The 12,273-nt window shown below is 41.7% G+C and overlaps 1 protein-coding gene across 4 annotated transcripts in view; it reads right to left on the bottom strand.

Annotated features, from left to right (window-relative positions):
• NFIB (nuclear factor I B) overlaps positions 1–12,273 on the bottom strand; it is a 364,276-nt gene that overhangs the window by 62,357 nt on the left and 289,646 nt on the right. For all 4 annotated transcript variants that reach the window (XM_086961396.1, XM_086961395.1, XM_086961397.1 and 1 more), the window contains one exon: positions 12,003–12,085. In XM_086961396.1, the coding sequence (XP_086817522.1) occupies positions 12,003–12,085 (83 nt within the window). The remainder of the gene's footprint in view (positions 1–12,002; positions 12,086–12,273) is intronic.

The following is a 12,273-nucleotide window of genomic DNA, read 5'->3' on the forward strand; positions in this document are numbered from 1 at the left end:
GGCACCGAGGTGGTGTCCATCAAATTGCCGCACTGGTGTGTCCATCCTACAATGCTGCGCCGAAAGTCGGCGTGGGGTGCCCCGTTGGTTTATGAGGTGATGTCAGTAGCGGACCGATGTGTGAATAGGTCGGAACCAGCACAAGGCGCCCTGCACTGTTGAGCCTTTTTCAATGTCTGTTTTTTGTTCTTTCCCTTCCATCAAAAACAAAACAAAAATACAAGGCGCCAAGATCCGAATGGCAAGTCCTGGATGTTGAGTGCCTCAGTTGAGAGTTCTGAGCAGTGCTTGTAAGACTGTCTGAAGCTTATTTGCACCTGCTGCAGCTTCACTAGGTCCGGCGGAACTTTTTTCCTTTTCCTTTCTGCTTCTTTTCCTACAATGCGTTTCATCTGAAGACACGACCAGGTCCCTGAATGTGTGCAGGGGGACGCTATTGATTGAATGAAAATGGCGGCTTGACACAAAGCTGACTCAAGCGTTACTGTTGGTGCTATACAGACAAAAATTGGTTTTCAGTTTGTACATTCTTCAGGTTTTTTTTTCCATCCAAGTCTGATTGAGAGTTTGTAGAAAAATGGCTTCAGATTTTCCACATACTACTCTTCAACATTCTTCCTAAATGTAACAATGTGAAACTCACTAGGAGAACGGCTGTTTCTGTTTCCTTTCAAAATGCTGCCACCAATATTTTCTGAATGGAAGACATCATCTTGTAACATAAAGGGCCGAAAGGGGTTCTGGTCTGGCCGATGGTTGGTGGAGACATTTTGACTATATCTTGGACCTGCCCGGCCTCGCCCAAAATGGCGCCGGTATAAATGGGACTCGTAACTCTTTGCCCGCAAATGTATATCTAGAAAATGTTATTGTAAGTGGCCCTGTCGTATTTTAATTACAAAATGTACGTCCACCGATACCGCAACTGTTAGACACCTTTGTTCTTGTCACCTAATGGCCCGCTCGTTACGTTCTTCTACAGTGTAAATGTCTCCTCATCATATACGATTTGAGTTTGCTCCGTGGCCGGCCCACGTGGTTATAGGCCCGTATTTGTATACTGACATTTTCACAATAAAGGTTTTTAAAACAAAACACGGTAGTAGTATTTTCATTTGTAAAGTTTTTACTTTTAGTGACTGTTTTCGAATCAGTAAAAGGCAAGTGAAATAAAGCAGTCCAATTACATGACGGATAAAAGGTATAATATGTAGGAACGCAGTAAAGATAAATGGTCAAGGGCAGTTGTGTTTTTCATGTCTGCAACATAAAGTGATCGATAAGAATCTGATAATCAGGCGCATCGGCGACTAAGACAGCAGGCCGAATCTCTTTTACTCAACGGCTCCGTCATGGAAGGAAGAAACGCCCTTTTTCTCGAAAAAGGAATATATTTTACTTGCCAGACAGTTGTAAATTTTCCGGGAAAGTACATTAGCCTGGAATATTATAACATATGTTTGAAAAAAAAATATTGTTCGAAAATAATAAAAAGCGTAATTTTTAGGTCATATGACCAAGCTTTTCATCATTAAATTAACAAAAGTAAAATGAACCAATGAAAAGTTTTATTAACAAGTCACATGACCTGTTATGCTTACGTTACGCGCTGCGCGCCGCGCCTCGGATCACTTCCGGGTGCGCTAACGCGGCGTGTCATAAAACGCATTACGCGACAACGTAGGTCAAGAATATAGTCTAAATGTCTCCACCAACCAGCGTTCAGAACACAACCCCTTTCAGCAGTCCAAAAAGTTCTGTTAAATGACAACAGAGGGGACAGGCAACAAGAACCATCAGTCAAAGAGGGGAGGGCAAGTTCTTCTCTTCCGGGTCATGTTGGGGCGCTACCGGAACTGATCGAATTGGTAGTCTACAGTGTTTCTGGATGTTTCAGACTAAAGCTGGCGTCAGCATGAGACCACTACCATCTCGTAGCTCCGTCGTGGCCATTCCACGAGCAATCATGGCAGCCGCTCCCCACCAGAAGCCTGCGGGAGTCGGAGGCCCCCATGACTTTTGTAGAATCTTCACGGCTGAGGGGACGCTTTTCGAGAATGGGATCCAAGCCCTAGCAGACAAGCGTCCGAGTTCCAAGGTGTCCCAGGGCCATTTTAGTGGACCAGGCCCAAAACCGAAGAGCCGGCCGCCATTTTGAGAGTCCTGTGGCAGCCGCCTATCGCTGCACCGCTAGAGCGGGCGCATCTCAACTACATGGTGAGCGAGACGCTGTAGTCGCAAGAGCGGGCGGAAAACAGCTGAATGGCGGAAGAGGCACAGTGTAGCAAAAGCGGGCGGAATGGCAACTAAAACGATAAAGGGGCGCCTCACTACAGCTTGTCTTCAGGTCAAACGGATTGTGGGACAAGGTCCAGAATTGAAGAGTCATCAAAAGGCAAAAAGTACCGCCGGACCCCGGGAGCCGGCCGCCTATGTCGGGGGCGATCTCAGGCTACACCAGTGCTATAAGACTTGGGGAGGGTGTCGGAGCCAAGCGTCTTCTCCGAGTCCATGGCCATCACAGCGCCCCTCAGGGGCCTCCGTCAAGCTGTTTAGGAAGGTAACATATCATATTGTTTTCTAATGCAGTCAGGTCCACAAACGACACTCACTTACTTTGAGAATAGTGAAGCTGCAGTAGGAGGAAATAAGCTTCAGACAGTGTTACAAGCGCTGCTCAGAACTCTTAACTATGGCACCCAACATCCAGAACTTATGCTATTTGAGAATGGTAGTGACATCGAAGCATCTCGGGGACCAAAACCATTAACGTACTTTCACGTATGAAAATCTTACTTGGGGAGGGGGCAGGAGCGAAGCGCCCCCTCCCAGTCAGCGCCACCACACCGTATGTTGAAAATCTGAAGCCATCGTTCTACAAAGTCAACCAAACTTGGATTGAAAAATCTAGAAAAATGTACAAACTGAAAACCAGTTTTGGTCTGCATAGCATCAGTAACAACGCTTGAGTCAGCTTTGTGTCAAGCCGCCATTTTGATTCAACAAAGCACAGGCATTGAAAAAGGCTGAAATTCAGAACTCTAAACTATGGCACCCAACATCCAGGAGCTTGCTATCCGGATCTTGGAGCCTTGTGCTGTTTTCGATCTATTCACACATCGGTCCACTACTGACATCATCTTATAAACCAACGTTATGTAAATAGTTTTTTAATAAAATGTTTTACCCTATTTCTTTGCTGGTGTGTTGTCTATATTTTTAATATTTGCATAGGGTTTGTCATTATTTTGTGCGGGATGGGTGATGGAGCCGAGCTGTCTTGCAGCCCTCATGGTGTGGAGCTCAGTTCATCTCACTATTTTCGTATTTCTCAAGAAGGGTTGTTCCTAATATTTCTATTTTAGCGAGGTCAAAAAGAGATCCAATTAGTGGCCTACTGATTTTGCTCGATTACTTTTATTTTTTTACACGATTTTTCACTATCTGCAAAGACTAAACAGAGTATTGCGACTTTGTGCTTGTTTGTAAATAGAGAATGATCCAAAGAGAACCAATTCTAAAACAGTAAATGCTTGGACAACAATCAATCAAATGGAGAGACAAGGAGGTACGACGGATTACAACGGGGGTAAAGGCCTGCGTTAACTACCCTTCTGTATCTGCAAAGAGAGAGTACTAACAAAGGCAAAAGAGGGGAGGGGGGGGGCAGCGTTCAAAGCACATCAGCGTGCATAAATACGAAAATGTTTTTATCTATCACGTACTTGACATTTTAAAGCTTTTCATATTTGCTATTAAAAAACCAATGAAATTCACAGAAAAAACCATAGGTTATAGTGGATATATAGTTAGGAATTTGCATTTACAAAACCTTGAAAATTCAATGAAAAAACCATAGGTTATAGGCCATATATAGTTAGGAATTAGCATTTACAAAACCTTATTTTACTCGCATAAAACCATTGAAATTCCATATATAGTTAGCTAACTATAAGCGCTAACTATATATCGCGCACCCGCAATCCACTGCTGATGATGTCACATATTACATCATTCATGACATGGTCAGTGACATCACTGATGACATCACTGATGACATCTCAAATGACATCACTGATGACAACTCAAATGATATCAATGATGACATCTCAAATGACATAACTGATGACAACTCAAATGACATCACTGATGACATCTCATTTGTCATCACTGATCACATCACTCATGTGATAATACAATGAACCTCTTCAGACTCTAATATAACCTTACATACACTCAGTATAAACAGACACTCACAGACTGTCACTCATCCATGGACTTACTCACACACCTAGTCAGTCATGCAAAGAATCAATCACACCTCCATTTCCTCAACTATACAGTTATACACATCTTACTTATTCAAACATATAATAACACATATTTACTCTCTTATATAATCCCTGATACAAGCTCACAGTGATCGATACAGCCACTCACACATTCACTGGCTCTTATGTTCAGTTATTTATATATCTCAACTCTCACATGTATTGTGTTTTACATACGTACTTACTTGCACATGTAGCAATGAGAAATCCATTCACTCACCAACACACCCATGCACAGTCAACCGCTCATATAGCTGTTTCCACATGCACTCTTGAACTCATACTCCTAGTGAATCAACTGCTTACACATCTATGCACAGAGTCACGCACCTCCCAGCCACCCACACACACACTCAGCCTCCCATTCAAATATTTGGGCAACCAATCAATAACCCATATGGCTACTCTTATAGCTACTGATCAACACAAGCAGCAGTTTACACAACAACAAACATACTGATGCACGAATTAAGACAGTTTAGTCACTAACCCATGCACTCAGTGAGACACATTTAATCACTCACTCATACAGTCAGTCATGCACCTACTAAATTCTTCATCCAGACACTTATACATCCACTCATTCTTCAATATGTGAAACATATTTTAACTTTACAGAAACATACAGTCACTGGATGTTGTAATCAGTGATGTCATCAGTGATGTCACTGACCATGTCATGAATGATGTAATATGTGACATCATCAGCAGTGGATTGCGGGTGCGCGATATATAGTTAGCGCTTATAGTTAGCTAACTATATATGGAATTTCAATGGTTTTATGCGAGTAAAATAAGGTTTTGTAAATGCTAATTCCTAACTATATATGGCCTATAACCTATGGTTTTTTCATTGAATTTTCAAGGTTTTGTAAATGCAAATTCCTAACTATATATCCACTATAACCTATGGTTTTTTCTGTGAATATATATATATATACATATACATATACACACACACACATATATATATATACATACACACACACACATATATATATGTGCATGTGTGTGTGTGTATATATCTTTATCTATATATAAATATATATATATATATATATATATATATATATATATATATATATATATATATATATATATATATATATATATATATATATATATATATATATGAACATATACGCACACATGGTATACTGGATTGATATGTGTTAAAGGTATATATATATATATATATATATATATATATATATATAAGGTTGTCCTAAGGAGACCATGCAGTGCAGGGCACGTCTTGAGGGCACGGCTGCAGGCTATTCAAGATGGCTCAAATTTATGAGTATTACCATCATTATGTGGCTAGCATTATAGCTCGCCCCTTCCTTGAAACAGGAAAGCACTCAACAAGAGGCATGCCAATACCTTTTGTGACCTGTGTGGATAAATCTCCATGCTGCCCTCCCCCCGGTGAAGCGGGGAATGTGCCGGTGACAATATTTATTCTGCAAGGGTCAATGTGTATTAAAGGGTATGGCGAATGTTTAAGGGGCCTCGCTGCAACTAAGGCCACCAGCTTTCTAATTTCGTATTTCTCCCGGCTAATATAAAATGATGGATGGCCTTTATTTCATGTAGCCCTTGATTTTCTCTTTCATTCATCATAAGCTGCTTTAAACCAAATGCATTTAGAAGCTGCCACCAGAAGAGTGGTCTCTTTTACATCTTTACAAAGTAATGAAAGGACGCCGTAAATCAATCCGGCTCTCCTGTTTCTACCTTAGCCAAGGATAACCTTTACACTGGCAAAGTAACTCAAGCCAGTTCTGGGAAATTCGGCCTGCTTTCCAGAGCGACAGACATGTAAAGCATTGCCATCTTCCTGACCCTTTTAAGCTATGAACGAGCGAAGGTAGTAACACGAGGTCATCCTCTCTATAGAGTATCTTCATCTGTGTATATTTCTGTGTGTGACTGTGTGCATGTGTGTATAGTGCCAGTGTTGTGTTTATGTGTGTGTGTGTGGGCAGTATGATAAGTGGGCAAGTTATACGGTCTGTGTAGATCAGTGCATGTGTGTATGTATGTCTGGCCTCCGTGTTTCTCATGTGGGGTGCAAGTGTAAGTTATGAAGATTGCCTTTTTGTGTGCGCGTATTAGGGTGTGTGTATGAATGTAGTGCCTGTATAGCAATTTTGTGTGGGTGTTTGACAAAGTATAATATTTGCTGGCTGAGACATATGGTCTCTGTGTGGATCAGTGCATGTATGTATATTTGGCCTGTGTGTGTCTCGAGTGGTGCAAGAGTGGTGTGTGTGTGTGTTATGAAGAATATTATTTGTGCGTGTATGAAGGTGCCTGTGTAGCATTTGGGCGTGGGTGTGATACAGAGTACAGTATTTAGTGACTGTGTGTAATGTGTATGAGGAGGGTATTTGGGGCCTATGTGCACAAGACATGGTCCAACCACTGTGGAAAATGACCTGGATGTGTGTGGTATAACTTTGGTGTATCTGTGTGGTGATTATGTGTGACATTGGGCTTCCATTAATGTCTGTGGTGGCTTTGACTCTCTGAAGCCATCTCAGGGTTTATTGTCCGAGTGAATGAGGGGGCAACTGGAGGTAAGAGAGTGAGTAAGACAATGAGCGGGTACAGCCTAAAACAAGTATAAAATTGAGGTGTACATCCTTAAAATAAGAGTCTAAATGTGAGGACAGGAACACTCGACCATTACAAAAACAAAAAAAATTGAGATAAAGATGTGGCACCAGTGTTGACAAGCCAATTACATCGAGCTTTGATAACCCTCGGACTGATGTACAGTTTGGCGGATGGGTTACCTCATCACAAACAGATATATATCCTGTGGCACTTGTAAGAACATGGGCAGGATATCTGTCACCTCTGTGACTGAGTAACCTGTCCGCCAAACTTTAAATTAAGCCCCATGTCTTCTTTCTCCTGTAAGTATTTTGTATATGTACACTGCAAGCATCTAAACGTATACTCTTAACTTCTCCACAAAACAAGCACTGGCAAAGCCAATAAGTTTGACCTATAGCTATTGACTTTAAGAATTGGGTGGGGGTACAGAACAGGGTGGTGGGTGGAGGTGGAGAAGAGGAGGGAGGTGAGGTTGGAGAACAGAAGGTCAGGAGATGCTGGAGAATGGGAGAGTGCGGCTAGAGAAAGGGAGTGAGTGGAGAACAGGAGGGAAAAAGGCACTAAGAAGTGGCCAACCCTGACCACGTCATAGCCTTTTTTTTTTTTGCTTCTTTCGGTTAAGTGAGGTGAGAAAAAGATGGAGTGGTGTATGGTGGGAGGGTAAGAAGAAACACAGACAGAGAGTGGGAGGGCAAAGAAGAAACAGGAATGGGAGTTGGTGGGGGAAAGAAGAAATATTGACTGAAAGAAGAAACAGACTGGGGCAGGTGAGAGAAAAGAAGCAACAATGACAGATTGATTCCATATTTTACAGAGATACAGAAAATAAAAGATGGTGGCTTTTTTGTCATTTTAGCACTAGTAAACCCCATTAGTCCTTCTGTTTAAATTGTTTCTATAAGTCTCGTATTGGATCATTATGTTCCGAAACCTCATAGCGTGAATGGTCTAAAAAAAGACAGTTTTTCCCATTAACTGCATTACAACCGATAAACCTTTTTTTCTCTACTAATGTACATATTTGAAATAGAAACAAGAAGTATTATATAAGCCGTCTTTAGAATTGACAAGTGCATTATCTACACAGAGAAAGGGTAGGTGGGAGGGGGAAGTAGCACCACGTACAAAGAGGAGTGGGAGGGGAAGAAGAAATAGTACCTCTATCACAGCGTGAGAGGTGGAAGGACGCTAATTAAGATGAAGCAATCTGTGCTTGGTCAATGCTACACAGAAGAAACAGGAAGTAATGCATGGCATATGATGGCCAATTATGAGGCAGCATGTAAGAGTGACGAAGAAGCCAATGAATAGTAAGCAGTGGGCGGGTTCCAAGCTCCGTATTCGACACAATATCTCTTGCAAGCGAAAGCACGTGCTGGCGCTCATGCAATAACGCAGGCAAGACCAAAAAATTACCCATTGCCTACCTCAGACCACTAAAACATGTCTAAAGTGTTCTTACAATGTTCTAATGTTCTCTTTTCTTACAGACACTTAGCCCTGAATCTGTTTTTTTGCCTGGGCCTGGTTTCCTCCAAATAATCAAATATTCTTCTTTAAAATATCAACTAACACTGTTTTTTTGGCTTCTTACTGAAGTAAAATCGACTAACGAAATAAGGGCATCATGTTCAATATCCTTCTTTAACACTTTTGCTAAATACTGATCCTTGCAACAGGAGCACGAATGTGTGGAGTTGCATGGGTCATTACACCATTTTGGATAAGTTCCAGTAGTACCGAGCAATAACATTGAATTACTGGTTTTGTATCTATTGTTTTTTCTATACGTTTTACTATATCTTCATCACATTTGCAGCAGCATTGTTTTTATGGTCCTGATAAAAGCCAGGACACTGTATGCCCAATTAGGCTGAAATATGTCGACCGACCATGCCAACTTAGCAGTCTAATTCACACTGCTTTTCACTGAGTTTTAATCCTACCACTTTGAACAAGCCAATAAAATGTATTTTGTATCAAATTAGGTAGTTTTAACATCACATCTATCTTTTCTATCACGCTCATCGCTGCACCCTGACAACACCAAGCACTCACATATGGGATTTTAGCATCCTCATACATCACAGGATATATAAGAAAACATCCCAGAGCTCCTACCTCACGGTGAGGGAGTTGTAGCCCTCAGTGGGACTAGGTTTTTCCACTGGGAGGAGAGGCCCATATGATGAAGCATGCCACCTATGGTGGGTGAGGGCATTCATCCTGAAAGGGATTGCTCTCCAGAGGAGCTTTTTTGAGAGACACTTTTTCTATGATAGACCCGAGAAGTATTGTGTTGTGATTATATCCATAGTATTTGCAATGTTTTGCTGTGCCCAACTTTAAATTTCTCCCTTATGTTTTACCAATGGCTCGTGACTCACCCCACCCACTGACCCAGCCAATGTCCCATCCCAGAGGATACAGACATTCTACTCTTAATAAAACTCTATGGCTGCATATTAAATGTGCTTCGAATAAGATACCCAATAGCTCTCAGGTTGATCTCAAACTGAATAAAGTCCTCTCAGATTCCATGTTACACAACTGTATCCTCCAAGCACCTTAGAAAAACAGATGTTATAGAATATTAAGATTTGGCTCTGCTAATGCACACACCCTCCTTTCATCCTGTAAGCAGTTAAATATGTTGTCAAGTTGGCACTTATACTTTGCCACTATTGTCCTCCTGTAAATTTCCATCTACAATTGGAAATATATGTACTCTTTGTTTTCAAGATCATTTTGGGACTACAAGAGGTAATAACTTTAAAATAAGCCACTAAGTAAGACTTTAGGTATCTTTTGTACAGATTCCAGGTAAGTCTCATACTCTTGAACTGTACGAAATTGCCAGGACATAAATATGGGTAGGTCCATCTCTGGTACCACAGAGCTGTATGCACTTGCTCGTAGAGTAGCTGCACATCATAGAAGAGCCTTAAACACAAGTATACATACTGCACTGGAAGGAGTGGTAAGGAGAAGAAGAGGGATGTCTAAAATATATGTCACACAAGCCGACAGAAGAGTTCTAATGAACGACTTTACCGTTTGATGCCACACAGAAGAAAACCAGGATTGCAGTTTGCCATTTCCTGGTTGGAATTTATATGTACCGATGATGTTAATGACTGGTTCTCCAAGAGGTGATCCCTGATAGAAAGTAAGTTTGCAGACCGTTGTAGGCTTAATTTGGGAAACACTGGGCAAGTTTGACCAGGGTGGAGTAGCCCTATTTTGGACAAACTCATACACACGCATTTCATGAGTGAGGAAAGTAATTTCTTTGTCAATGACTGGCAAAGGCTGCTATGAATCAAATGTACCTCATTGGAACCAAAGAAGAAACAAAAGCAGTGTAGAACAACATAGGTCAATGCCAGAACACACAGCAGCATGTTGCTCTGGCTTTTCTTGTTTGCATGACCGCTTGGCAAGATGATCTAGAAATGTGTTAGTGCATATCTTGTAAAAAAAAAAAAAAAAAAAAAGAGCTTTTGCTAAAGCGACACAGCACACATGTGTTCAATAACAAAATGATCAAGCACATGTGTGTCAACCAAAGCTACAGTTTGGAAATTAGAAAACATTCCACACTGTGGGCTTTCCAAAGGGGAGGTGAGGAAGAAGTAAGCACATCGACAAATCATATTGTAAAGTAAATGTTTTGGAGAGCCTAAGTCAGTATTATTTGGTATTTTTACAGGACGTGTACAGATGTTTTTGGTTAGTTCTCACTAGTAATGAAAGCTGGCAGAGCGCCAAGTATCCCGGGCAAACTGACATCAGTATGATTTTCTCTGGGCTTACAACATAACAGACACACACATATGCACATCCACAATCACATGCATGTACGCCCATACGCAATCACACTCTCAATCCCACGCATGTGCCGGCATACCTACACTATGCAACCGCAGTGGAATGGAGGCGGGCCAAGGGATTCCATGCTGTGCCCGGGATAGTGCTGCCACAAACAGAAGAAGATTCAAGGCAAATTATGAGTGGTGGCCTGTTTGTGGTAGAACCAGGGGTGAGACCTAACTAACAGAACATAAAGAGTCATGCCAAAGACTAACTCTACTGGCATGCAGGGCTCACACAGAGTCCTTTCTCCCTCTGTCATAGTCCATCATTTTATTTTCATTTTGGTTCACATCCTGGTAATTTAAGACTGTGCAGCTGTCAAAATCAGGGAGCGGCATATATAAACACCATAAAGTGTAGCCCTGGAACGCGTCTGAATTTATTTCCCCGATGCTGTTCGGAAGCCATTGTAAGACTATTTCTTTTTTTTGTACGGACGCAGAGCAAACACCGCCTTTTTGTCGCTTCCCGCTAATTTGCTCACGCCCACAATTAATCCCAGCTCCATATTTTCACAGTTTGGGTAAACACTTAATTTGCATTAAATTTACAGCATTAATGAGATGGAAAGTGTAAAATGCTACTTGAAACATAAATGATGCGACACCAAAAAAAAAAGTGTTTTTACCAGGTCAGGAATCAGCACTCTAAATTAGTTCTAATAAATGAGGAATGGTGACGATGTGCTAAACGGAGAGTTTGGCCTCGTAACTCATGTGCTGGAGCTGCACTGCCTGCAGACACAACATCTGGAAAGCATGAAATAGCTCTGGGATTACAATGTGAGCATTTTATTCACACTGGTCTCAAGATGAACTCTCGAATGTGTCGCTGTCACTCACCACAGAGAAGGCAAACACAGCTATGCTTTCCCCTTCGTTAATAGTGGGTGTCTCACACATGTCTGGAGTATGGCATTCATTTGGAGAGCAAATGGCGGCCATATTTTCCTCTGAAAAACTGTCTACAATGCTGGCTGAAATCTGTGACCTACCAGAGCATACCATGTTACTGGGGCTTGGTTATGAGGGGGGCTTTTTAGGGTGCCCCAGAAGAGTCTGATCTGTTCTCGGGGGCAATGCACAGAGGAACAGCAACTCACACACAGGAATCTACAACGGCAACTCACACAGAAATCTACAACGCTACATCTAAGTAAAATGTGCCCACCTGTTGCTGATGAAGAAAGGCTGGATCTCTCGGGCTGAGTCCCACATACCGGTTGGCTTGGGTCGTGCCAGAGGCTGTGTAAGCTAAGAGAGGAAGAGAAAAAGACAGCAATGAGGAAAGGACAAACCAATACAGGCCTGCACTGCAAAAGACAAGAGCAGCTACCAAATCTATACTTTCCTAGTTTCTGGAAGTGTAGCTTGGGTTTCTTTGAATATCAATGTGCTTCCTACGGAGTGTTGAGGGAAACGTGCAATATCTTTCAAATACT

The sequence above is a fragment of the Lissotriton vulgaris genome, chromosome 3_1, assembly GCF_964263255.1.
Source record: "Lissotriton vulgaris chromosome 3_1, aLisVul1.2, whole genome shotgun sequence".
Lineage (NCBI taxonomy): Eukaryota > Metazoa > Chordata > Amphibia > Caudata > Salamandridae > Lissotriton > Lissotriton vulgaris.